Genomic DNA, 24063 nt, shown 5'->3' with positions numbered 1-24063 from the left:
CCAACTGCTCCTGCTGAATCAACTCTCAAGAGGGAAGATTATAATAATATCGCATATGAACTGTACAGTGTTTGCTTAGTATACCCTATTTGCTGATATTTCCTATTTGAATAATGGTATATTTGCAATTTCCCAGCTCCTGGTGAAAAACTAACCTGTCATCAGAGCAAATTTCCTTCAGAATGCACTCATGACTGCTATCTGTACCTGCTGCTATTAGGAATATCCATTCTTTTGACACACGTTCCACTAGCTGTCTACATGCAAACTTACACACAGGAGAGGCCTCATCTCGGCCCACGGTGAGGTCATGCCACTTTTCTATTCTACAAAAAGTGACTCGAAATAATTGTCTGATAAATCTGCCAATTCTTTGTCCTGCTGTCACTTCCTGGGAGAAGTTCTCTGCTGAAGCTTTTGTTTGCAGTGAGGGCAGGCAGCCCTGGCTGAGCTGCTAATTGCTTGTAAGCCCAGAGAAGAGGCTAAATTCCACCACAGCTGGGATGTATCTGGACTGAGCAGAGGTCCCACCCTTGAACAAATAATCCCTGTGGAGAAATCATTGCCAAATCATCCAGGGTGGAGAAATACAAAGGAAGTAGCAACACCGGGGGGTTTTATCCCCTCACACCAACAATACTGCCGACAAGAAACACAACATCAGAAAGGACGACCACCGTAGCGCAGCCAGGTGGGGCTAATCATTTTAAATCAAATTTGTGATTAAAATACAGAAAACGACGACAACTGGAAGTGTAGGCTTGCATCGTTTATTACTTCACTCACAGCAGTTCTGAAGTTGGCAGTTCCCTTTCATTTGTCTAAATAATGAATGGCTTGATGATTTACTGCTTTTCATCCCCGTACAAACTGTCGAAAGGAAGAAGGGGTGCTACCTGCTACCAGAGATGGGTGGCAGGATTTGAGATGAGAGGGGCTTGGTGACCAAAGCTGTGATTCGGATGCGGCACAAGAAGCCGGCAAGGACAGGGTGCTGATTCAAAGAGGGAGAGAGAATCTGGGAAATGATCCTGGGGAAAAAAACACCGTTTCCCAGTACAGAAATTGGATGGCGAGCCAGGCAGAGAGAGAAACTGTGACTGCCTAGACAAGGAGAATAATTTTTAGAAGGGAACATTTAGGTAAAAAAGGGACACTCGTTGTCCACACTTCAAATGTTTGAAAACAGTGGTTCACGTTACATTGTACCCAGCAGTGAGGGAAGTTATCACTCATCTCTTCCCTCTGCACTTGTTTCCATACCCATCACTTCACTCTCAATCAGCTCCCTACTCTTTACTCAAGTCAAAGCAAACCTTTTTAAGACAACAGTCTGAAATGGTCCAAACAAAAAAAGCCTCCCTAAAACCAATGTCTTTTATTACGCAAATTTAGGCCAATATACTTTTGAATGGATGTAATCAAGGGAACGGTAAACTGCGAAATGCAGGTAGTGGGGAAGAAGGTGGGAGTCTCAAAGTGGCTGTTCAAGTCTGATGAATTTCAGTGTTGGATTAGTTGGATTATGCTATTTAGATTCTAATGCGCAGAATCACTTAGAATTTACCTGACCTACTACTTGAAATGTAAGGACTTGGATTTCTATATAGAAATTATCATCATATCATTAAGGCTGGAAACGACCTCCAAGACGACCAAGTCCAACCCCAGCCCACCGTGCCACTGCCCACGTCCCTCAGTGCCACATCCCCACGGCTCTGGGACTCCTCCCGGTGACCCCACCGCTCCCTGGGCAGCTGTGCCACTGCCTCACCGCTCTTTGGGACAAGGAACTGTTCCTAACAGCCAGCCTGAACCTCCCCTGGTGCAACTTACGGCCACTTCCTCTCATCCTCTCACTGTTACCTGGGAAAAGAAACCAACCCCACCTCACACAGCAGGTTTCAGAGAGCTGCAGACAGCCGTAGAGGGTTGTATAAATTAGCCCCTGGTTCATAGCTTTGACCTTAGAATTAGAATTCTGATCTTTATCTCTTTTTTTTCTCTCCTTGGTAAAGATAACACCAGTGGTTTGGGGAAGATAAATTACCTATGAATATCAGATTTACTTACGAAATCATGTGCCAAACTCATAAGTACCATAACTAGCACTGGTTTGCAGACTAGGGTTCAAGAATACTACAAATAACACACAGGATTACACTCTGAATGAAGCCCATGACTGCTATGAGGTTCCAGCCATACAAAAACAGTGCATTTGTATAGTTAGAGGCAATATTTTAAATACATAATGCATAGAGACTTCAAGCCTGCAGGCAGCTTTAATATTGGCACTTCCTAACTTTAAGTACTTGGTTTTACACCTTAATAACATCCTTGTAACATTCTGTGCATATAATGCACTCATAGATCACTCAGCCAAGACATAACTGATCTAATCATTCACATTTGTGAATGATTTGTGAAGCTTACATGAGTTTGCTAAGCTGTAGTCTCGCTCAATAAAAATTAAAACAGATGCCTCTATAAAGGCCAGAGAAACAAACTAATAATGTAAAAGGAACAGACTGAACTGTAACAGTAAAAGTGTGACAAAAAATATTTTGTTCTTTGCTACTGTGTATGTAGCCAAAACTACAACACTGCAGCTCCATCAGTCCAAATGGCAAAAAAAAAAAAAAAAAAAAAAAAAAAAAGATAAGGTGAATTGGCTTTAAAAGAATCCTGAATTCTAAACTCTGCAGATTACAGAGCGTTTACATAAGAACAAGGAGAAGATGTCACTAAGACAACTTTGTAAATGAAAGAAAAACTCCTTTTAACACATAAGTATAAGCTAGTAAGTATATACGTAAGTATAAGCTAGTTTTTTTAATAGAAGATCCACTGACGCTATTCTGCTGTTGGCATAGCAGATTTGGTAGATAATAAAACAGTATTTCTTGTATTTCCAGCGGGTTTGGGATTTTTTTGTCATCAAAATGATTTTGAACTGCTTTGTTATTAGTATTGTCCAAATTCAGAATACAAGTTTAACACAGAAAAGCCCTCAGTCAGTACAGCAAATTGCTATTTACTCTAGAATCATTAACAGTGGCAGCTTCTACTACATCACATTTTTGCCATATCCAGCTCTTATCTTCATTTGCGTAGAAGCAGCTGAGTATCAAAATCTCCTTTCCAGTCGCTGGCCCTTCTGCCACTCCCCAGGGAATCTGCTGTACAACCAATCGGAAAGTTGCTCTCCATAGAGTAGGTTTTCACTTTTTCCACATATCGTCCCATTTCTACCCACGAAACTGGCAATAAAGTTACAGTTCCTTTTCCTTCCAAATAGGAATTTTAATTAATCCAAATTTAATCCAAATTGCAAAACTCACACAGACACCATGAAACCCCAGTGAGTTACACGCTGCCTTCAGAGATCGGATTTTTGCTCTTTTCTGTTTGGACCTACTGGTCTCTTTGGCAAAAGCATACTGTTTCCTTGTCTCGTTTTCTAAGCTGTTAAAGAGAGGAAACGTTACATCTCTGTTTGCAGAGATTTAGCAAATCTTTGTGGAGCATTCAAATGCTGCAATAACAATGCTCAGATGGATGGGGCTCATCATGCATTTTCTGTCCTAGCAAAGCCATTCTCAGCAGTATCTGTCTGTAGTTATTTCACACCTCAGTTTATTGTTTCCCTACTTCTGCTGTTTTTTTTTTAAATGTTATTTTGATTTGTTTCTTAAATCATAGCCGCACTCTACTTTGTAGCCTCTTGTATGGCAAAGAATGAGAATGAGCAACTGGAATCTGTGTTACCGTCCAACCTACCACTTAGAAAAGATGAGGAACTGCACACAAACTTGTACTTGCAGGTTTTTAACAAGTTCCACAAATGTAAGAGCTTTAATCCATCATCAGCAATCACAGCATTTGTTTTTTTTTCCTACTTTTAAGTCAAAAAATCTTTCCATTAACATTGTCTGCTTGACAGACGGTTCTCAAAACTGGATACAGAGAGCTGCATGGACAGGCACACACACAGATACGAGGGACAAATCCTTCCAAAACTCAGCCATCTTGCCAGATGCTCTGCTGGAGATTTTCCTGGCTTTTGAAAAGCTACACATTATAATCTGTGTTTTGCACAGAACAAAGAAACTTTGGAAAAACATGATCAGCACAGGCCGGCTATTAAAGGAAAAGAGAAACTCTCTGGAAAGAGCAGGAACTTGTAACTGCAGTGTGAGTGAGACACTGATTTCATAATCCTTCCTCCTACGTGGCAAGAAGTTATAAACTCTATAATTTCTGTCATTTTGACATTTCATTTTTGCTTGCCTCTCGTTTAGTCTGGGGTTTTAGTCCAGATTAACTTGAAAACACAATGATTAACAAGTAACTGCTTTCATCAGAAGCAAGAAAAAATAAATTATCCTTTCAATTATGGAAGTCAAGGTGTCAAGTCTTCAACTTTCAGTTCCCAGAGTCCATCTCCTCCGAGCCCAGGTCACCCATGGACACACGTTGGGCAGGTGCTACTGCTGTGCAGTGCCCATATTCTCATTTTACTGGACAAGCACACGTTGTAAAACGAGCAACCAGCCAGGATCAATACATGGCTGTTGCAATTTTCCATGCCTTGCTGCTCACATCTGCATTATTTAGATAAGGTTGATGTAGCTCGGCACATGGAGATACTGCCAAGGAACTCTGAAGATCTCTATTTTGTACTTCGGCTGTTGCCCTGTCCCAGTGCAAAAGTTTCAGCAAGTGTCTGATATTCTTGAAGAGCCTCTATGCCCCCCAGTCAAGTACATCCCTCACTCCTTCATTTCCCCTGTTCTATTTGTTTTAATATCAGCCATAAAAATAAATAAATGTGGCTTTTAATGATTTAAATTGCAGTTTGCGTTTTCTTCCTGTTCAATAAAACAGCCCTTCTATCACAGGCTGGGAACAACAGCTCTTAGACATTACATCTGAAAAACAGATCTAAAACCCCTCCAACTCCTATGTGAGCCTAACAAATCCTGTCTTCACAGCAGCACTCACCTCATTCCTACCTCAGCAAAAGGGATGCTGCTCAGACTGTCAGCCACGAAACAGAACATCCTTGACAAACGTCCCAATTTACAGATTTTTCTTTAAGGAAACCGACTAACTGCTTAATTTTATCAACTGTCTTCTGTAGACTGGCATGCAGAATTACTCAAACGCTTGATTTATTCCATTTTCACTGTAACACAGAGCTACCTACGTGCGTTGGTTCCAGCACTCCCATTTTCTCCATTCTCATCCTGGGAGCTGTGCTTTGCACCTGCAGCTACAAGGGGGAGAGCCTCTACAGAATGATCCTGAGATATCGGAGTGCACTCTATTACATTTAAAAACAGTTGTGCTCTGCATAGGTGACATATGTATTTCTCTGCATAGAAGGAAGTGTTTAACACTGTTGGAACATACATGCAATCCACTTGACAAACCTACTGTGAGTTGACTTACACATCACGTGAAATCTGTGGATTCGAGGAGCTTTGTGATCTCCCATCCTGATTTGTAGCCCTGTCCTACAGTATGAAACAAATGGAAAAAATAAAGAAATATGTTCCTTATATAACTGCCTGCCTTTTCGGCTTGGATTTTTATCAAGAGTGCCTGAAATTTTCAGTGACCATGAACCAAAGGCTTTTTCCTGGCCTAACAAAATGAATGCCATAGCTTTTTTATTTATTTCTACACGTGCTTGTGCAAACACACTAAGCCTGAGCCTCTGAAAAGACTACTGCATTTGGTCACAAGTGTATATAGCCACGTATGCATACAAGTATGTACATTTGAAAGTCATAAGCAAAACATACATGTGAAACTGCGTATGCTCATTCTTCCACCTCAGGTAGACAGCAGTGCAATTTGCTTCAAAGAAAAGGAAAAGAAGGGAGGCAAAACGTGACAGGCTATGGGAGATCCAGAGCTGAGTGCTGTGGATGCAGCACTTCGTAAGTGCTGGGTGAATAATGAAGCATTATCTCCCAGTGCCTGACCAAAGCAACGCAGCAGCACTCCTGAAGGCTGAGGACAAAAATAACCACGATCTGGACAAACTGCAGGTCAAATTATTTTCCTGACAGAAAACACACAGTCATGTTCTTTTTCCACTGACAAGAGCAGTAAACTTACCCAAAATGACTTTTTTAAGTCGGCATAACTAAAGAAAGGAAAGATATTTATGCGGAGCTACCAGAACATGCCTGAGACTTATCACTTGCTCATATATCTGATCAGTTCCTGTAAACAGCAAAACACATTTTTTTTTCTTTTAAAATAACTGCTGAGAAACTGTAATTTACAGGATACAATTAGGCAGCATGCAAGTAAAAAATACTTATCAATCCAAAGACTTCCTGCTTACGACTATTACCCATAACTATAACCATCTATAAAATGACTGGAGAAAGGAAATTAGCACCCTTTCAAGCCAAGGACCAAAATAGATACCATGTTTAAATAACAAAAAAAAAAGGAAATTTGAAATTAGAGCACACACTTCAAATACAATCACAGCAGTGTGTGTTAAAAGTCTTCTGAAATAAACGATGTCCATTTATTTATACAGTTATCATTATTGTATCTCTAGGTGCAGTAGAGAACGAGAAGTCACTAATTTTAATTAAAGTTGAACTAAATCTCGTACGTAAGAACCCACTGCAATAACTGAAAGCAAAAAACATGCTTATGTACATAAAGTGTTTCAAGAGTAACTGACCTGTAACCAAAGGCCTAGCTTACACAATGAGCAAATTCTATAAAAGAGGTAGAATTACAGAGAAATCTCTTTGCTTTGATCTGATCCAACAAAAAGCTCATAAATAACAAGATTTGGGGGTGAACCAAAGACCTTGAAGGGGCTACACTCTAACCTGAGCTACCAGGATAACAATGTAACTCACATTACAACTGTACAGAAATACATAAATGCATCAATATAAACATTTTAATTGGCTGATGTACTGTGGCAGCAGGGGAACTTGTGGACACAACCCGCTCATACCCACCCTATTTACCGAGATGAAAAAGAACTGCATGCAAATAGTAAAGAGAGATAAAACACTTGACAACCCCACAGAATTGCAGGAGCAATCTTCTAGCAGAAAAGGACTAATTAGCAACAAAGGCAAATGGCCATTTTCCTTAAATTATTATCAGTTCTTCTACTCAATCATTATTCCCTAGGAAAATCTTTGTACCTTTGTGGCTATTTTCTACACACCTAAGATATGACGACACAGCACACAAAGCAACTGAAAGCTTTTGAAGCTAGCAGGAATTCAAAATGAAGCACATTTGTTCCGTGAAGCCATTTGTTGCAAGCACACCTCAATCTGACAAATGTATTTGACAAGATACAAGAAAATGCCAACAGACTGACATAAAAAAAATACAAAATAATAACGCTTATTTTCTTGATGAAAGAATCCTGTCAGTGCTCCTTTCTCAAACTCCTCTCCTCTCAAGGGATACACTCACATTATGCGCACGTCAAGTACAAATATGAACTTTGGATTTAAACCTTTGCTTTACTTGCATTTGAATTATGTAAATATCAAGCCCAAACCCTGTGAAATTCAAAACAGAGAGCAACGCAGATCAGGAAGGAACAGGCTTGTCTTTTCACTGTTATTGCATGGGCCAGCACAGAACTAGTCTATTCAAAGTATTCTCCTTTTATACGACTATGGGGAGCTTTGCAAGTTGTCTCATCCCTGCCTCCCATTTTCCCTTGGACAACGTTCAGTTCTCAAGCAAACGAACATTCATTTGCTACATAACTTGATGTCAGATTACAAGCAGTAACAGCATTCAAATGGTAAAAAAAAAACCTTTTTCTTCTTTTTTTTTTCCCCAGAGATTTAGCTATCAGAAGATGGCCGAAATGAGTAGCAGTGTCCCTAAGTCATGGCTGTGAGAATGAAAACTTTATCCCTGTCCAAGAGGGGTGTCAAAAAATGGTATTTATCATTAGTTGTCATTGGCTTTTTGAACAATCAATTAGCAAACAGACAGGGTGCCTTCGTAGCGCTCCCCTCTGAAGCACTGACTATCCCCTCTTTGCACAGCAGTAGCCATAACCAATATGGCTTTGCTAAACACCCGCCATTCCCATGTTTGAAGATGGATGCTCCACCACCAACTTGGTCCCAAATGGTACAATGCAGGGACCCAAGTGAGCCCTGAAAGCAGTGACAGCCATCTGCCCAGATACCAGCTTGCTGCTGAGAAAAAATAAAATTGAAAAATCAGGTCTGTATCGCTCTTCCCTTTTCATTCAATCTCTATTCAGATGAGGAAGAACACGTAATTAAATTCCTTCAGCAGCTGCTTGCATTTTGAAGCTGCACACAGAGCCTCGCGCAAAGTCCATCTCCTCCTTCATGTGATTTTTGTGCTCAGGCTCGGTAAAAGGACACAGAATAGCTCATTTTCCTTCAGTTAAACCCATTTTCCATAGCAGAAGTCAGGCTGTGGTCATTTCTTTCCAGCAGGAGAAAACAGATTTTTTTTCCTGCCACTTTCCTAATCTAATGCAGAGGTAAAGACAAATAGAGGAACCAAATTCAAAGTGGAATCTAATTGATCCTATGCAAGGAAACCCAGTTCCAAACAAAGTTCTTGAACATAAGTTCCCCAAGCCATAACAGCTGCTTAAAATGATTTGCCTCCAAATGTCTTGGAAGCCTGCAGAGGTAGGTCTGGTCTACATTTAAGATATACTAACATGCTTATGACGACATAGCAATTAATTTTTTCCATGCTAGTAAAAGGCCCAGAAAAACTTACACTGGCCCCGAAACAGAGACAACCAGAAAAGGAGACAGATCTTTTGGGGCAACCAATTTAAATTGGGTCCAAACAATGCTTCCAAAAGACTGTGAGTATAACCTGCATCATCTCAGTTTTTAAAGTCCAAGTTACCATTCTGAAGTACAAATAGCTGACAAAAATTGTATTTATCATACGACAAATTAAACGGGGATGCTTCCTTTCCCAGCTCTAACATAGGCACCAAAACCTTGCAAGGAAAAAAATTCCCTAGCTTGCTGTTTTATATATACCCTCAATTTAAGCTCAAGGAAAGCAAGCCAATCCAGAAATTAGCATGCAGCAAGAACTTGATTACAGTCAGCAAATGAAATAAAGGAAAAATGAACCCCAAGGAAAATAACTGAAAATGAGGTAATTGGAAAAGGGGCACAAAACTCCAAACCCCAGACTATCCAAAACAGTCAGGGGGAGGGGAAATTCAGCTCTTGCTCACTTTGCTCTAACACAGTGCATGAGATCACATCCTTCCATTCCTTCGCAAAGCCCCAGACCTGCAAGTAGAGTAATAACTGCCTTGCAAAGTAAAGCATCTCAATTTCTGAACAGCCAGAATACATTTTTTAAAAGGGTACCCATCTCTCAAAGTATTTTGCCTCCCGATGCAAGTAACTTTCTTAATAATTTTCACCTTTGCACTGTTCAACGCAATGGAACAAATAATACATGATGCACAAATAAGCCACAATGCTCTGTGTAAGTTATTAGGAGCAGTGAGATGCTGAATGTGTGATAAATCTAGTCCTGACAGTGAAATATGCCTCCTAATTAAAAATCAATTATTTAAAACAGTGAAGAAAGAAAAAGGAAAAAGACTTCTCGCCAAACTCACACTAAAATCTGGGAGACTTCAGAGCAATTTGAAAAGCAGAAAGAAACTTTCGACATCTATATTTAACCAAAGATTCTTCTAAAACTCTATTGTGAGTTTCTCAATTTTATGATTAAACAGTTCTGTGAAAAATTGTTTCTGGTATCTTTTGTACTTTTATCTCTTCATTCCAAATAGCCATAAAAATGAAAAGACATCATTCAAATGTGGAATGCAAGAACAAATCGTTACTTAGGCTCTGTGAAATCAAAGCACACCGATGCCTTGATGTGGCTCCAAGGTGACATGGGAATGATGATGAGCAGCCACCCAAAATAACCAGGACTTACAAGCAAGTGTGCCATGTTTATCAACAATGGTGCCCACTGGATTCCTCATAAGATCTCCTCCAGAAGCTGTTTTAACCACAAGTATTGAGTAATTTGGGTTAGATCAGGGCTTACAAACAATGATTTCCAACTATTTCGTGTTTGAGTCTGGAAAAGTTTAAAACACAGAACAGCTTAACAGCAGCTCAAAAAATCACAAATGCTTTTGCCTCAACTTGAGCAAGCTGGAATTTCTAATTTTCCTTTTCTGTAAAACTAAGATACTTATTCATACCCCCAGCAGTGACACAGAGATTTAATTAACCAGCGTTACTGAAGAGATCTGAATCCAATTAATGGAAAAACTATACTGGTATTATGCATTATCATAAATATTCAGTACCCTCAATCAAAAGAAGATGTTGGTGTTTACATATATAATAAAGTTTTAATAATTCACCAGCAATATTGCATGCCAACTACTGCTACCACTTACTCGTGGAAAAGGGAAAAAAAATATATAATAATACCTGGGATTTTAAAACCAAATGCTCTCAGCTGAAGGAAGGGATCACTTCTGCATAGGAGTGCACACTGCCAACAGCAGGTTTGTTCCCCAACAGGCTCCAGTAGCATGGGCCTGGGTTTCACCTGCCTCCGATGGCTGTAGGTCACTGTACTCTGCTCCCTCAGCAAGTCCAGCCTGAACACGGTGTCTGTATTTCTCTGGTCTGAAGGAATACAGCTGCTGTGCCACCTCAAGGGCAGGCTGCAAACAGTCTGTGGCTACTGTCCAAAGTCAGGTGTAATTTTTAAGCAAAATTCTTAGGCTTTTAGCCTGATTTAGTAAACCTAAACGAGTCCACTCTACACTGGAAGTGACCAAGGGTAAGATGGCTGCCGTACCCCACAGTAGCTCACAGCCCCTCTGGAGTGCAACAGTAAGCAATCGAACTCTAAGCCACAAAGCAACCACTTTGGGTATTTTACCTCCATCATCAACCAACAGGATGTGCAATTATCCTCCACCAGAGATGACAGGATCCGGGATTGCACTGGGGGCTGTTTGCAAGTGTTTGGAAGCAGCTTGGCTGTGGGGAGACCTCCTCTGTGAGAAGACCTCTGTGAGAGGTCAGTGCTGCTGGATGCAGGCCAGCTGCAGCTCCCCAGCAGACCACACCCTGCGCCAAAATCTGACCCCACCAGAGGTGCTTCTGGCACTGCTGTGAAAGCTTACTTCAGAAAAGTGGCAAAAGCCAAAAAGCAACGTCAGGGCACGAGGGGAACTGGGAGAACGGGAAGAAAGGAGCAGCAGCACGCTGACCTCAGCTGCCCACTGCGGCCATCACCTCAGCAGGCAGCGCCACTGCCATGAGGAGAGGTGCCAAGGCAGGAACGGGGGCAGAGGCCTGAGCCCACCTCCTGCAGCAGCCCTTTTTTTTTTTTTTTTTTTTTTTTTTAAACCCCCAATACAAGAATCAGTCATCAGAAGTTCATCAACTGCCAATAAATAAATAGGAATCAGAGATTTTCAGCCTTTATTTTGGCTGGTAGAGGGAAAAACACGCTGTGTAGTTGAGCACATGTTTAATCTGCAGAGGAAGTGAATTACACCTGTGGCCAAGAAGCAACATGACTGCTCACTGCTGCAACCAGAGCAACTTCCCCTTGTTTGACTGTCCACACAGGACATCATGGAGAAGCACAGAGCTGCACAAATCTCTGCCTGGCCCCGGCACGTTCAGCAGCAGAGGCCAACATGGCGCTGCGTGTGGGTGCCCAGCCACAGCACATCTGTGGGGTGCTGCTTGCCGGCATGTTCCCTCAGTTAAGTTACTTCAGATTCCTAAGTGATTCATCTTCTTTGGACAAACGTCCTTCACTTCCCACGGTTAAGACATGAAACACAGGTCAGACACTTTGACATAATCAGCTCCCCAGCTGTGTGGCTGTCCAGCTCAGAGCAGCAGTGGGGAAGGCAGCAAAAATATCCCTAAACGACAGGAAAAATCCCCTATGCCATGGAGAGAGGGCCACGCTACCAAGCGCCATGCTGAAAAGATATCAACTTTTGAAGTACAGTCCAGCTGAATAAATACCAGTGAAAGTCAATAGACAAATCCTGTTAGGAGCTGCAGTGCTCTGGGAACCTGATTGGAATTTGAACATTTGCATTGATTTTTTTTTTCCACATTACCAGCTGGGAGTAAGCAGTGGAGAGGAGGTGCGCTGATCGCTCCATGGGAACACGACTCGCTAGCAAAGGATTACCTTTTAAAGGATTATCTTTTAAACAAAGACAAAAAAATCGGTATACTGCAAGCAACTAGCTCAAATCAAAAGAAACACATTAATCCAACGGGATTATCAGGTAAGGCTTCCATACATTTAACATCCAGATATACAGCTGAGAAGCGCAAACCATTTTATTTAGATGTCTCGGTGCAGTTGTCAAGCACCTTTTCATGTGACAATCCCATGCTCATGATTCACAAATAAGGGCTGCTTATTCAGTTAAGGTTGTTAAAACAAAAGCCTCACAAGCAACAGCAATTTTCTGTCTTTTTTTTTTTTTTTTGCAGAGCTCTTTCCTTTACCCTTGCATATGTAAGCTCTGATCATCAAGTCCTTTTAACTCCAGCCAGGAAGAAAGATTAGTAGCTGCCTGCACTGCTCCTACATTGTGAAATTTCCAGAACTGAGCTCTTTTACTTCCCTCTGGGAGGCAGGGTAAGTAACAGAAAACTGAAATCAAGCACTGCATGTTTTTTTCCTGAATTGTAACACTCATGTTAGCTCCTGCAGTATTGCAAAAAGCCAAATAGCACCGATGTTCAAAAAGGAAACGTATTTAGAAACAACGCTCGCTACACACACTTGTGCCTCTGTCTTACTAGTAGATATGTTGGTAGCATCGTACACAAGCAATTTGTACTGAAATCCATTTCATAATTCAAGCAGGAATGGGGCAAGGAAACAAGTGAAAAAGAGGAGCAAAGATAAAGCCACATTACCTGACTAACAAGACATTCTACCTTGTTTTATTCTTGTAACTTTTTTTAAACCATTAAGAGGCATTCAATATTCCCCTGAAGTAGCTGAAATTAAAAAATAGAATTACTTAACCACAATATAGAGTAACACACAGTTTGGTTCCCTAATATTTCAGTCCCACACACAGGCCACCCCTGCTCATATCCAGAGAGGAAAATGAATTCAGCAACAGTCACAGACTCTGGTTTTTGATGGTATCAAATGTTACTGACTTCAATGGAATTTCCCATTTGATAATTTTACCATCCCGCGTAAGACAGACGGTTTTATAAGCAACAGAACACTACATTTCCTCAGCATATATTCCACGATCAGAATAAATAGTATACTACAGAATCACAGAATTGTAGGGGTAGGAAGACTTACCTCCTCCACCTCCAAGAAGGCTGGAATTAGCTGCAAGAAGAACAAAAGGAGAACTGTTAGTTGAGTGCTACTTAAATATAGTTGGAACTAAAGCAGATGTTTCACAAAACATTTACCATTGCTTTTATTTCAATAATTTCACCAGTTTCCACTTACCCAAACTCATTTACTGCAAATGCAATCTATGTAATTTGTAATCGTAATCTTTACTTTTACACAATTTTGCAATATCTTTGAGCATGTAAGCTAATAAATAAAACAGAACAAAATTATTAAAGTTTAATGCACTGAATAGCTTATGAAATTACAATCTTGAATTTATAATTCTATAAACCACATTTATTTTTGATTACCAAATGAAGTATAACAGTCTCTCATTTCAGAGAAACTCTGATGCAACTTTTCATTAGCTCCCCACATCTTCTGAGACATGGGACTTTTGTGGACAGCTATGAGAAGCCCTGGCTCCACTAAAATCAAAGTGTGCAACTAAGCTGGGATTTCTCTCAGTACTCTTGTTTCTGTTCTATAACCATCTACCTATCTACCCCAGGAATAGATACATCACTTATGGAAGGTGTTTTTCAGAGCATGGTGATGCACGATGTTCCTCCAAATGAATTGGAGCCACACCAAACACTTTCTTATCACTACAAAGGCAAAAACAGAAGGAAAACTTATGTAAAGCATTCACCCTTCAAATGGTTGGGAAACTGATCCCTGCCATATCGTAATATTGTAAAACAGCATAGAAGTAACAGCACATGGGATGGACACAGTATTTCTTATTGCCTGTACTTGTCCTGCTCCAGGACAAGATACATAGAGTATTTTCTAGTATTGAGGCTATCTGTTGCTACAAGCTATTGTTTCTATTACTTCCCTTAGCTTCTTAACTAGAAGGCTTTTAACAGCAAATTTCCTGAATTGTTTTTTTTTCTGTGGCTTTCTTGAGGCTTTCACAGAAAATTGACAATAAACATAGTTTTCCTCATCTATTTTTGCAAAACTCTACATACATCTTTGACTTAACATTCGCTTTCAGTTCAACTATTTGCAACTATTGACCTTTCCCTCACACCTCAGCTTGCGCTGATAAAATGGAAAGATCTCTCTCTTCTCCTTTCCTATCTTTCATCCCCAGAAAAGGATATCCTTCCTTCTGGCTGTTGGAATTCTTCCTTAAGACTGAACTCAGTAAATGAGGTGAAAACAAGACTCTATTCTTTTTGAATAGAGTTTTTCAACACATTATTGCTGTGAACTGGCTCACAGAAAGATACACAAGAGGCAGAACTCTGTGACTAGGAAACAGACGATGGCAGCAAACGAGTTTGGAGATAGGATCCTCCTTTCTGACAAACACAAACTGTCGTAATAGCTCCAGACTGTTAGTGCCACATTGACACTTCCACTAGACCAAGTTGCCCAGTGCCCCATCTGACCTGGCAATGAGCACTACGAGAGACGGAACCATAAACAACTTCTCTGGCCAACTTGGTTCAACGCCTCATCATCCTCACAATAATGAATTTCTTCCCAGTATCTAATCCAAATGTACCTTCTTTCAGTTTAAAACCATTACCCCTTGTCCTATTACTATGGGTCCTTGTACAAAATACGGGGAAAAATATTTTTTACATGCCTTACTTTAAGAATTAAAAGGTTACAAGAAGGATTCCCTGGACCCTTCTCTTCTCTAGGCCTAACAACTTCAGCCTCTACTCATAGCAGAGATGCTTCGCCTACGATCATTTTTATGGCCCTTCTCTAGACCCGCTTTGACACATGCACACCTTTCTTATGTTGGAAGCCCCTGAGCTGAATGCAGTACTGCAGGTGGGCTCTCACAAGGGTGAAGTAGAGGTGGACAATCACCGTCCTCAACCATGTTTCTTTTGATACAGCACAGGACACAATTGTCCTGATGACCTTCCAGCTTGCACCGTAAGCTCATATCCCAATTTTCACCCATTCGTACCCCCAACTCTTTCTTTGCAGGGCTGCTCTCAGTTCACTCATCCCCCAGTCAGTACTGACCTGGGATTGCCCCAACTCACGTGCAGCACCTTGCATGTGGTCTTGTTCAATTTCACAAGGCTCATCAGGGCCTACTTCTCAAGCCTGCCCAGGTCACTCTGGATGGCATCCCTCCCTTCTATCATATCAATTGCACCACTCAGTTTGGTGTCATCCACAAATATCACAGAGCGATACTGAACTTCAATCTCTCTATATTTACCTGCTCTTGTCCTCGTTGAAATTCAGTATTAAGGACAGACACAAACTGCAAACAGCCACATATTTTTACAGCAGCTTCTGAAGTACTCCTGTAACAGGTAATATCACCTTCCCTGCAGTAAAACGACCATATCTGAGATAAAAATCAGTGTACTCCATATCAGAATAAAATAAGAGCGACAGAATGTTATCTTCTGCCATGAGTCTGCTATTCAACATCACTCTTTTTGGCAATGTAGGATGCACCTGCAATCACCATTGCAGTTCTTGAATGAGTCAAATTTTAGGATTTCAGTCATTATCTCTGAGAGACTTGAGAGACATCGCTACAACCTGCTGTACCTCAATGTCACAAAAGTTACCATCGGTAAAAACGATTCCTCTGAAACCCAGCCAAGGTCCTCACTGCAAACTCTTATCTGCTGGCTTCTCTGAGAATTAAGCTTTTCTCATGCATTTTTTTCTGATAATGTTTACCTTTCCAATACATTTCTAAAACTTGCTAATAACATAAGTCAGCACCACACTCTTCTCTGTAGAAACAGCAAAAACACACTTCTAACAGATTTTTTGCTTCAGTGCACCTGTTGCAGCTTCAACAAAACATTCCAATCCATTTTTCACAGAATCATAGAATCATTAAGGTTTGAAAAGACTTCTAAATCAATCCAGTCCAACCTCCACGTACCATCAATCCTGCCCACTAAACCATGTCCTGAGTTCCACATCCCCACTGTCGAACAATACCAGCGACAGCAACTGAACCACCTCCCCAGGCACCCTGTGCCAGTGCCTCATCACTTTTCTGGAGAAGTTTTTCCTATTATCCAGCCAACTTGGGAACACTTGGGAAAGTGTTACCATTAAAGAAATGCCCAGTTGCTTAGCACTGTAAGAACACCTTACCCACAGCCACAACTGGGGATTTTCACCTGGACTCAGAGAGCACAGCTCCAGAGCTGTAGCCACATCACATTACATTGCAGCAGTATGACTTCTCCTTCCCCTATGCTAATTCACAGCTGCATTTCATCCAGCAGTGCTCCCAAATGACAAGTCTTGCAAAACACCTGGAACGAAGCATGAATTGTAGAGGCAGGTAGGTATGTCTGAGCAACCAGCAGCGGGACTTTGGAGCTTTCGGCCTACAAAGCTGGTGTGGTCTAAACTGCCTCCCAGGCTGCAGCCTTACACTGTGCATGCACAGCTCTGCCACCCAACTCAGGGCATGCCCAGCCTTAAGTAGCACACAGGACAATATTTGTGGATATCTCGTAAATCTGTCTTGACTAATCTTCTGCCCATACCTCTCTATTCCAGAGATGAATAGAATTCTCAAATCATGCAAGATTCAGTAGAGTAGGGGAGGAGAATCGTTACCATCACTGAGACAGAGAACAAGAAAGAAAAGTAAGTTTAAAGGTACTACAACAAAACGCATGGTAAGGACTTCCTGCACCTCCTTTTGTTTCTAACATTATCCTTTCAAGCTGACCTGACCAACATTTCTGAAACCACCTCATTACAAACTACAATAGATTGCTGGGCATCAATTTTGAAAATCAATCACGATACATATCTCAAAATGTGATTGTAATATACACAGTTCCCTGCCAGACTGCAATATAACACATTTGATAAACCCCATTCAAAACATCCCCCTTAGCGCTGGCCTGCAAGAGGCAGCATCAGCTAACACAGAGTTCAATTAAAATAAAACAGCAACATTTGTTGATCAATTTCCAGGGTGCATATTGAAGAGCAGCTTCAGGATGAAACGTTGAGCATCTCCCCTTGAAAGAGTGTTGGACTCTACATTTTGAGAGACTGATTTCACCCTCTGTCTGCCTCTGTATGGCAAACAAAAGCAAGTCCAGGAGTGGCCTCCAGCCCTTAGATCTAGATTTCTTATTATTACAGATACTAAAAGCATTAGCAGCAAGGATTGTTTCTAAAAAAGTTCAGGCTCCTCTCTTAAGAAAAAATCTACTCAAAAAAATGCACATAAGAGAAAACACTGTCCCTATTCATTCAGTATAGCAATTTAGCCCTTAATGAGGTGTTTATGACCCCGGACTCAACTAGGAGTTCAGTTTTTCTAATGACTCAGCACCTCAGTGGTTTTGGCTTTAATTCTTTTAAATATACAAGAACAGCACCAGGACAGGGATGCTAAATGAGCTCCATGAGCGCGGGTCAGTTCTATGCAGAACACTCCACTCTTGCTCCAAAAACCAATGTTTTTTTTCCAAAAAACTTCTGCAGCCAGGGAGAAAAAGAGAAAAGAAAAAAAGGAGAATTTTAAGTCAGCTTAGTTTCTTGCTATGAAATATTCATATTGGAATATCCAGTTACTAAAATGTGCAAATTTAAACAATGAGTAAACCAGCGTAATTTACAAACAAGAACTGGACACGAATGTTTTAAATCTCAGCTTTCTGAATGAGCGAAGTCATCGAGCTTTCCAACACTTTATCAACTGAATAAGCGGAGCAGAAACTCTGGCCCAAGTCTTCACATTTCCTCAGTGCTCTCTTTACAGCCCTTGCCAAGAAGAAGGATTATTCGAAATTTTGTGGAAAGCAAATGAATGCTGAAGAAGTTCACCCCAAATGAAACTGAAAATCTTTCTGCGCTCTAAGCCAAAAAGATACGAGAAGTGAAAAAGGACAGGTTGCTTAAACCGACATCTGCAGTCACAAAAATGCCTTTTTTTCCTGCTGTCAATTCTGCTGAAGTTAGAAAATAGAAATGATGCGAATACCAATTTTTGTGGTGTCTCTGGAGATAACATGCTTTTAGCTTTGTTAACAACGCAGCTGACTAACTCTGGTTACTTTCTGTTGGCATATACTCATCTGACAACGTTTTTAAAACGTAAATTCTTCTGGGAGCGCGTCTTTGTCGAGTATTAATGGCACTAGTAACTTAAATTGACATCTATGTCATGCAGCCATGCATCTGTCAGTATAATAAAAATATACTTTTAAAAGATTACTTGATATTGTCTGACTTTGGCAGCAGATGTTTGAGCTTGCTTTGATGTAAAAAAGATTAAATATTTTTGTCAATACTTTCTAATTGGGAAATTTATTCAAGAAGACATCTTTATAACTGGCAGTGCTGCAAGATGCAAGGCACTCTATTGCCTCAGACACCATTTTTATTCATCAATAAAACATCATAACAGGCAGCTGGTGAGCAGAGTGCAAGTAATTTATGGAACAGGAAGCTACATTTCTTCTACATGCTTTCTGAGACATCCTTACCTGCCACTGCATTTTGTTTGATCTTTTCTCCAGAAAGCAGAGAGAACAAAGAAAAGTGAGCTGACAACTGCGTGCTGTACATTCAACCATTTTTATACAAGACGCGTTTTGGTACCTTAAGGCAAAAAGCTTCAGGCTCAAAGTTCACAGAGTCATTTTGAAGTATGGATAGTAAATAAAATGAAGCAACATTCTGTATAATGCAGTCTGATCACTGTTATAATTAACTTTACTCTGAATACTTTCTGGTGTGCGATGCCAGTACGATCAGGAGAGATAAAATAACATTATAGTAACAGACTCGGCCAGATTTGCAAACTTATGTAAGTGCCTAATGATGCAAAGCAGAGACTATTGGAAATTAGAAAAGCCAACCAGCCTATGAAATACGATTGACTTCACATATTCAGGCACAGCAGAAAATACCCCTATTAGCACCTCCAGACACTACAAGCATTTTGCAAACACAGGCTTCAGATACTCAACATGGAGGGTGTACAGTATACACAACTGCACAACACAAACAGATCTGTGACAACACGAAGCGATAATTTACTTAGCTGCTTTCTACCACGCAGAAAATTTCTACAAATGGGTCGCTTCCCTCTGTTCCTGGAAAGGGCCTTCACCTCTCTGGACTAGTACTGAACAGCCAAGCTGGGCCGAATCCACCAGCTCATGAGCAAGCAGGATGCTGACAAGACAGCCCCACAGGATGGCAGGGATGGAGAGCTGGCTGCTCCACAGCCCTCAGCCTCTACACCCCAGCACCTCGGAGCCAGGAGCAGAGCGAGCCCTGTGCCAGCCAAAGGCTCAGCCCTGACCCACACTGCTCCTGGAAGCTAAACCACTGCTGTGTTCAGCTTAGAAGTCTGGGGGTTTGTTTGTTTTCAAACAATCATCCAAAGCAGGTCATGTTCTCAAAACATACCCAAGGACTTCAGCTTCCAGGTAGTAATTCTCATATGCTCACTCAGAAACCTGTGTAAATAAAAGCGAAGGTTTCCCCATGCAGGTTTACCATTGGCAAAAGGTACCAACTTCAAGCTCTCTTTCTAAGAAGACAGGAATTCCCAAAGCAAGACCTAGTAAGTCTAAACAACTCAGATGTGGAGCACGAGAGACAACAGCAAGGGGCCGAAATTTCCATGTATTACTTTTTTTTCCCCGGATATTGAACAAATTTGTCCAAATTTCAAGATTAATAAAATCTAATGGGAGGTTTTACTTAATTCAAAAGTGTACATTTTGTATTTGAACCTAATAAAATGTTTTTGTGACCACAACCATGCGGTCTATGTTATCCTGTTTCCCCCTCTCACAAACTCTCTATGGAGAACAAGTTGTTTCAGCTAAGTTTTGCCCTCTTTACAAATAAAGCAGTCATTATTTCTATTTCAGATATACCTCTATAGCATATCTCATAGGTAGATTAATTAATCATAGGTAGATTAAGAAAAAAAAAAAGTCATATACTAGTAAGTGCTCTGGAGTTGAGTCTGTCAAGGAAATTGCCTTCACAACATTCTGCATTCAATATGGAAACAATAACTGTCAGAACTTTTCAGTATTTCTCCTCTTCTAATACATTACAAACTCAATACATAACGTGCAATTATGCACGAAAGCTATTTTTAAAAGATTCTGCACTGCACCCATTAACCTTAATCAGTGCTACACAGAGCATCTCTGAAATGTGATACCAAGAGTGAAAAACACAGACATATACATGTAAATACACCCAGGAAATCCAGTGTAGGCATTGAACATGGGCAGGGCAGTGGTCATTTGGAACGCAGAGTAATGAGAAAGAAACAAGCACACAGGTACACTGTGATGCAGAAGAAACCAAATATGAATTTTTTTTAATTTGTTTTTTTACCTTACAGTAAAATACACTGATTGCCCAAATGCAGTGTGAGAGAAAATGAAGTGAAATTGAAATTGTTCAACATATACTGAGAAAAATATGAGAGAGAGCACTTGGTCAAGAGTACATCCTCAACACTGCCATGTGAACTTCCAGACAGACTGAAGCTGAGCTTCCAACATAAAAAAAGGAGCTTAAATTTTACAGTAGCCTGAGCATTGTAGGCACCATAATCATTTCTTGGTGGGAAAGTCAACCAGAGTAAAAGATGTGTAACTTAAAAGGAAAAACAAAGAACAGATGAACTTGCTTTTTGGGTTGTCATCGGGACAGCTCCAGTCCCAACACAACCCAGCAAAAAAAAAAAAAAAATTCAGGTGAAATCCTGCCAGAACAGCACTTCAGCTCCTCATGCCTTCATACCTGTGCAATCTGTGCCCTTCATACCAATCAGCTGCTATTATTTTCAGCTAGGCAGAAACCCAAATCAAATGAAAGTGATACAAAAGGTTTCCCACCGGCGCCTGGTGAAGGACAGTTAGAAGAACCTGTTTTATGAGGCTGATCTCATCTCTGGGAGGGAAACGAAGACAGACCTGTTGAATGAGAAGCTGCAATCTGAATAGGAAGGAACTGGAAAAGGCTACAAGTGGCTGGCAAGCACAGCACCGGCCACCGCCGGGCTTCGTGTGAACCCTTGTGCTGAAGGCACGTTTGTTTGTCACAGCCCTCTGCCTCTTCATGGCAAACGTGAGAAAGGCACAGAGCAGAAAGAATGTCATTCTAAAACACGGGTTGATAAACTGTCACACGCACTACCCTGTGGATAAAAGGAAAGCTATGAATTAAGATTTCATCCATTTTGTGTGTCAAATTGTGGTTTGCTTAACTGCTTTTAGCCGCTGTCAGATCAAGGTATTTTAAAATATAGCTGTGCTGAAATGTAAAGGAAAAGGAACTTTTTTCAAGGCAGAATAATGAGGAAAAAATATTCAAGCTTACTACAGCCAATTCTTCATCTCATAATTTGGGCCATTTGTGTGGTTTGTAAATGTAGCATTAAAGGGAATCAAAGTGCTGCAGTATATAATTAATCCATTTATGTAGCGTCGTCATCAATATTTAAAAGCCTACGCAAAACAGAATAAGAGGCAGTCCTAGGTTTTACCTGCGCAATTACAAAAGCAGCTTGGGTAGTAATTATTTCAAAATAATTAGTGAAATTTATATAATTCATGCATCTTTTCAGTACCCCAAAGGTACTTGAAGGTCTTATCTGGAATACAGAAAAAACGCAAGTGAAGTTCTTTGTGCTTTCTTTGCCTTTGTCTTCCTAAAATTACAACCTGCCCTGAACCTCCCAAAGCCTACCTGTACACGACAACAGCACCCCATAAGCTATTTCTTCTCTTTTTCCTTCTTGCTCTTCTTTTCCTCCCGTTCATCCTTTCTTCCTTTTGTTGTTTCTTTCATTCTTCCTTTCTTTTTTTCCTTTCTTCCTTTCTCTCTCTTTTTTTTTTTTTTTAGAGCATCACTTATGTACCACCGATGGTACTTTGGGAGCACCTAACCACAAGATTTCACTTCAATTTCCTTCACTAGGAAATAGTTGCATAATATTTGACTTCAAAAAGGAAAATGTCTGTACTTTCTGATTGCAAAAAGTTTTAATAAAGCAACAATTATACTATGGTAATGAAAAAGAAATGAAAAGGTGATAAAAGCTAACATACTTCATTCTTGAAACATTCATATTCAACATCCTGGTTTCAAAACAATAAAAAACCTTAACTCGTGATAAAAATCCAGCCGCTGAGCAGCAGCTACCTGGGGCCCTGCCCTGTCCTGGCAGCACAGCAGTCTGTGTGTCCTTGGGGTAGGCAGCAGCACGAGGGGCCGGCGGCACTTCTACGCACACAGGAGGGCTGGGCAAGGGCAGCGCTGGCTGTGGCTGCAGGGATGGCCTCAGAGGGTGCATTTCAGAGCAAAATTAGCACCACCGGTTTTGCTTAGGATATTAACACTCATGAACAGTGGTTTTAAGCTAAACAAAACAAAGAAAGCAAGAAAAAAAAAAAAAAAAAAAAAAAAAAAAAAAAAAAAAAAAAAAAAAAACAGCAAAAGCACACGTCATGCCCTACCAAAGGTGCCCTTGCCTTTTTTTTCCCAGCTATGCAGACAAGACCTTGCTTGTAAATTCTGCTGCAAAGTTAGAGGAAGGCAAGGTGTTATTGCACTGCTTTTGCAAGAGCAGCCTGGAAGGAAGATTTTGACAATGAATTATAAGCTCCTGGAAGCAACTAGCACGGACGTGTACGAGTGAGGAGCCTGCAAGCCAAGCACCAAAGAAAGGACTACGTTACGGCACATCCAGCTGAGCCGATGCAACATGCTCTGCTTATGAACGTGTTATGTAACCTCTCTAACCATCATCTCTTTATGTAGCTGAAATTAGAAGCAACTCCCAGTGCGGTCAGCATGAGCCACACTACAGAACAAATAGAGAATCTGGTTAAGTATTTTCCCATACATTCTGTTTTCCAGCACCGGCCTAAATGGTTGCTGCAGGGCTAACTAGTTCACAACAGCCACATTTTCCTTTACGGAGGAAAGTAGAACTTAATATATCTGGGTATTTCAGCCAGCTCAGGCAGCATACATTACAGCAAGATAAAGAACATACACCTTCCACCATCCATAAGAATATTCTCCCAAATGTTCCTGTATACAGGTGTCAAATAAACAATTCATACTTTAAGTGAACGTTTCAAAAAGTTACAGTCTATAAGCTGAAAAAATCTTGAGAAGACTATAAGGAATAAGAAGAATAAAGTGCAGCCATCACCGCACCAGAGATCTCAGAAAATGCCCCTGTTATGATAAAAGCAAGTCAGCTGAGTCAGAGATTGGTTATCCTCCCCATTTTACTGCTCCAGGAGCATGCAACTCATGACATGCCTCAAAATGAAAAACGTTGTCTGAAGTTTGAAAAATACAGAGGAAAGAACCCATAATTATTATTTTTTCTGTTACCGTTTTCACATTCCATGAAAAATTCTTTTCAGAAACTTTACAGGAAAGGCAGATCAGAAATAATCAAAGTGATGTGAAGGCCTGTAGATACTTTCACGGGCATGACAGAGCCAAGAGCCCAGCTGAAATCACTGGAAATGACAGCACTGCAGATTCTGTGGGACTCTTCTTTTCTCCTGTCAGGTTGCTGGGGTTCTCTCATCTCTCCTAGCTGCAGATACTCACCATTCATCTCAGCAATCAGCAGGCTGGAGCGATAGC

At 40.7% G+C, this 24063-nt stretch overlaps 1 protein-coding gene across 1 annotated transcript in view; it reads right to left on the bottom strand.

Moving 5' to 3' along the window:
• The window catches only part of MACROD2 (mono-ADP ribosylhydrolase 2), a gene marked incomplete at its 5' end in the record, with an annotated part of 837700 nt that overhangs the window by 652035 nt on the left and 161602 nt on the right, over positions 1-24063 (bottom strand). The window contains 1 exon segment of the mRNA XM_079550710.1: positions 13390-13419. Within this exon segment, the coding sequence (XP_079406836.1) occupies positions 13390-13419 (30 nt within the window).

This window comes from Tetrao urogallus, assembly GCF_951394365.1.
Source record: "Tetrao urogallus genome assembly, chromosome: 2".
NCBI classification, from domain to species: domain Eukaryota; kingdom Metazoa; phylum Chordata; class Aves; order Galliformes; family Phasianidae; genus Tetrao; species Tetrao urogallus.
This window is presented reverse-complemented; position numbering and strand designations above follow the sequence as displayed.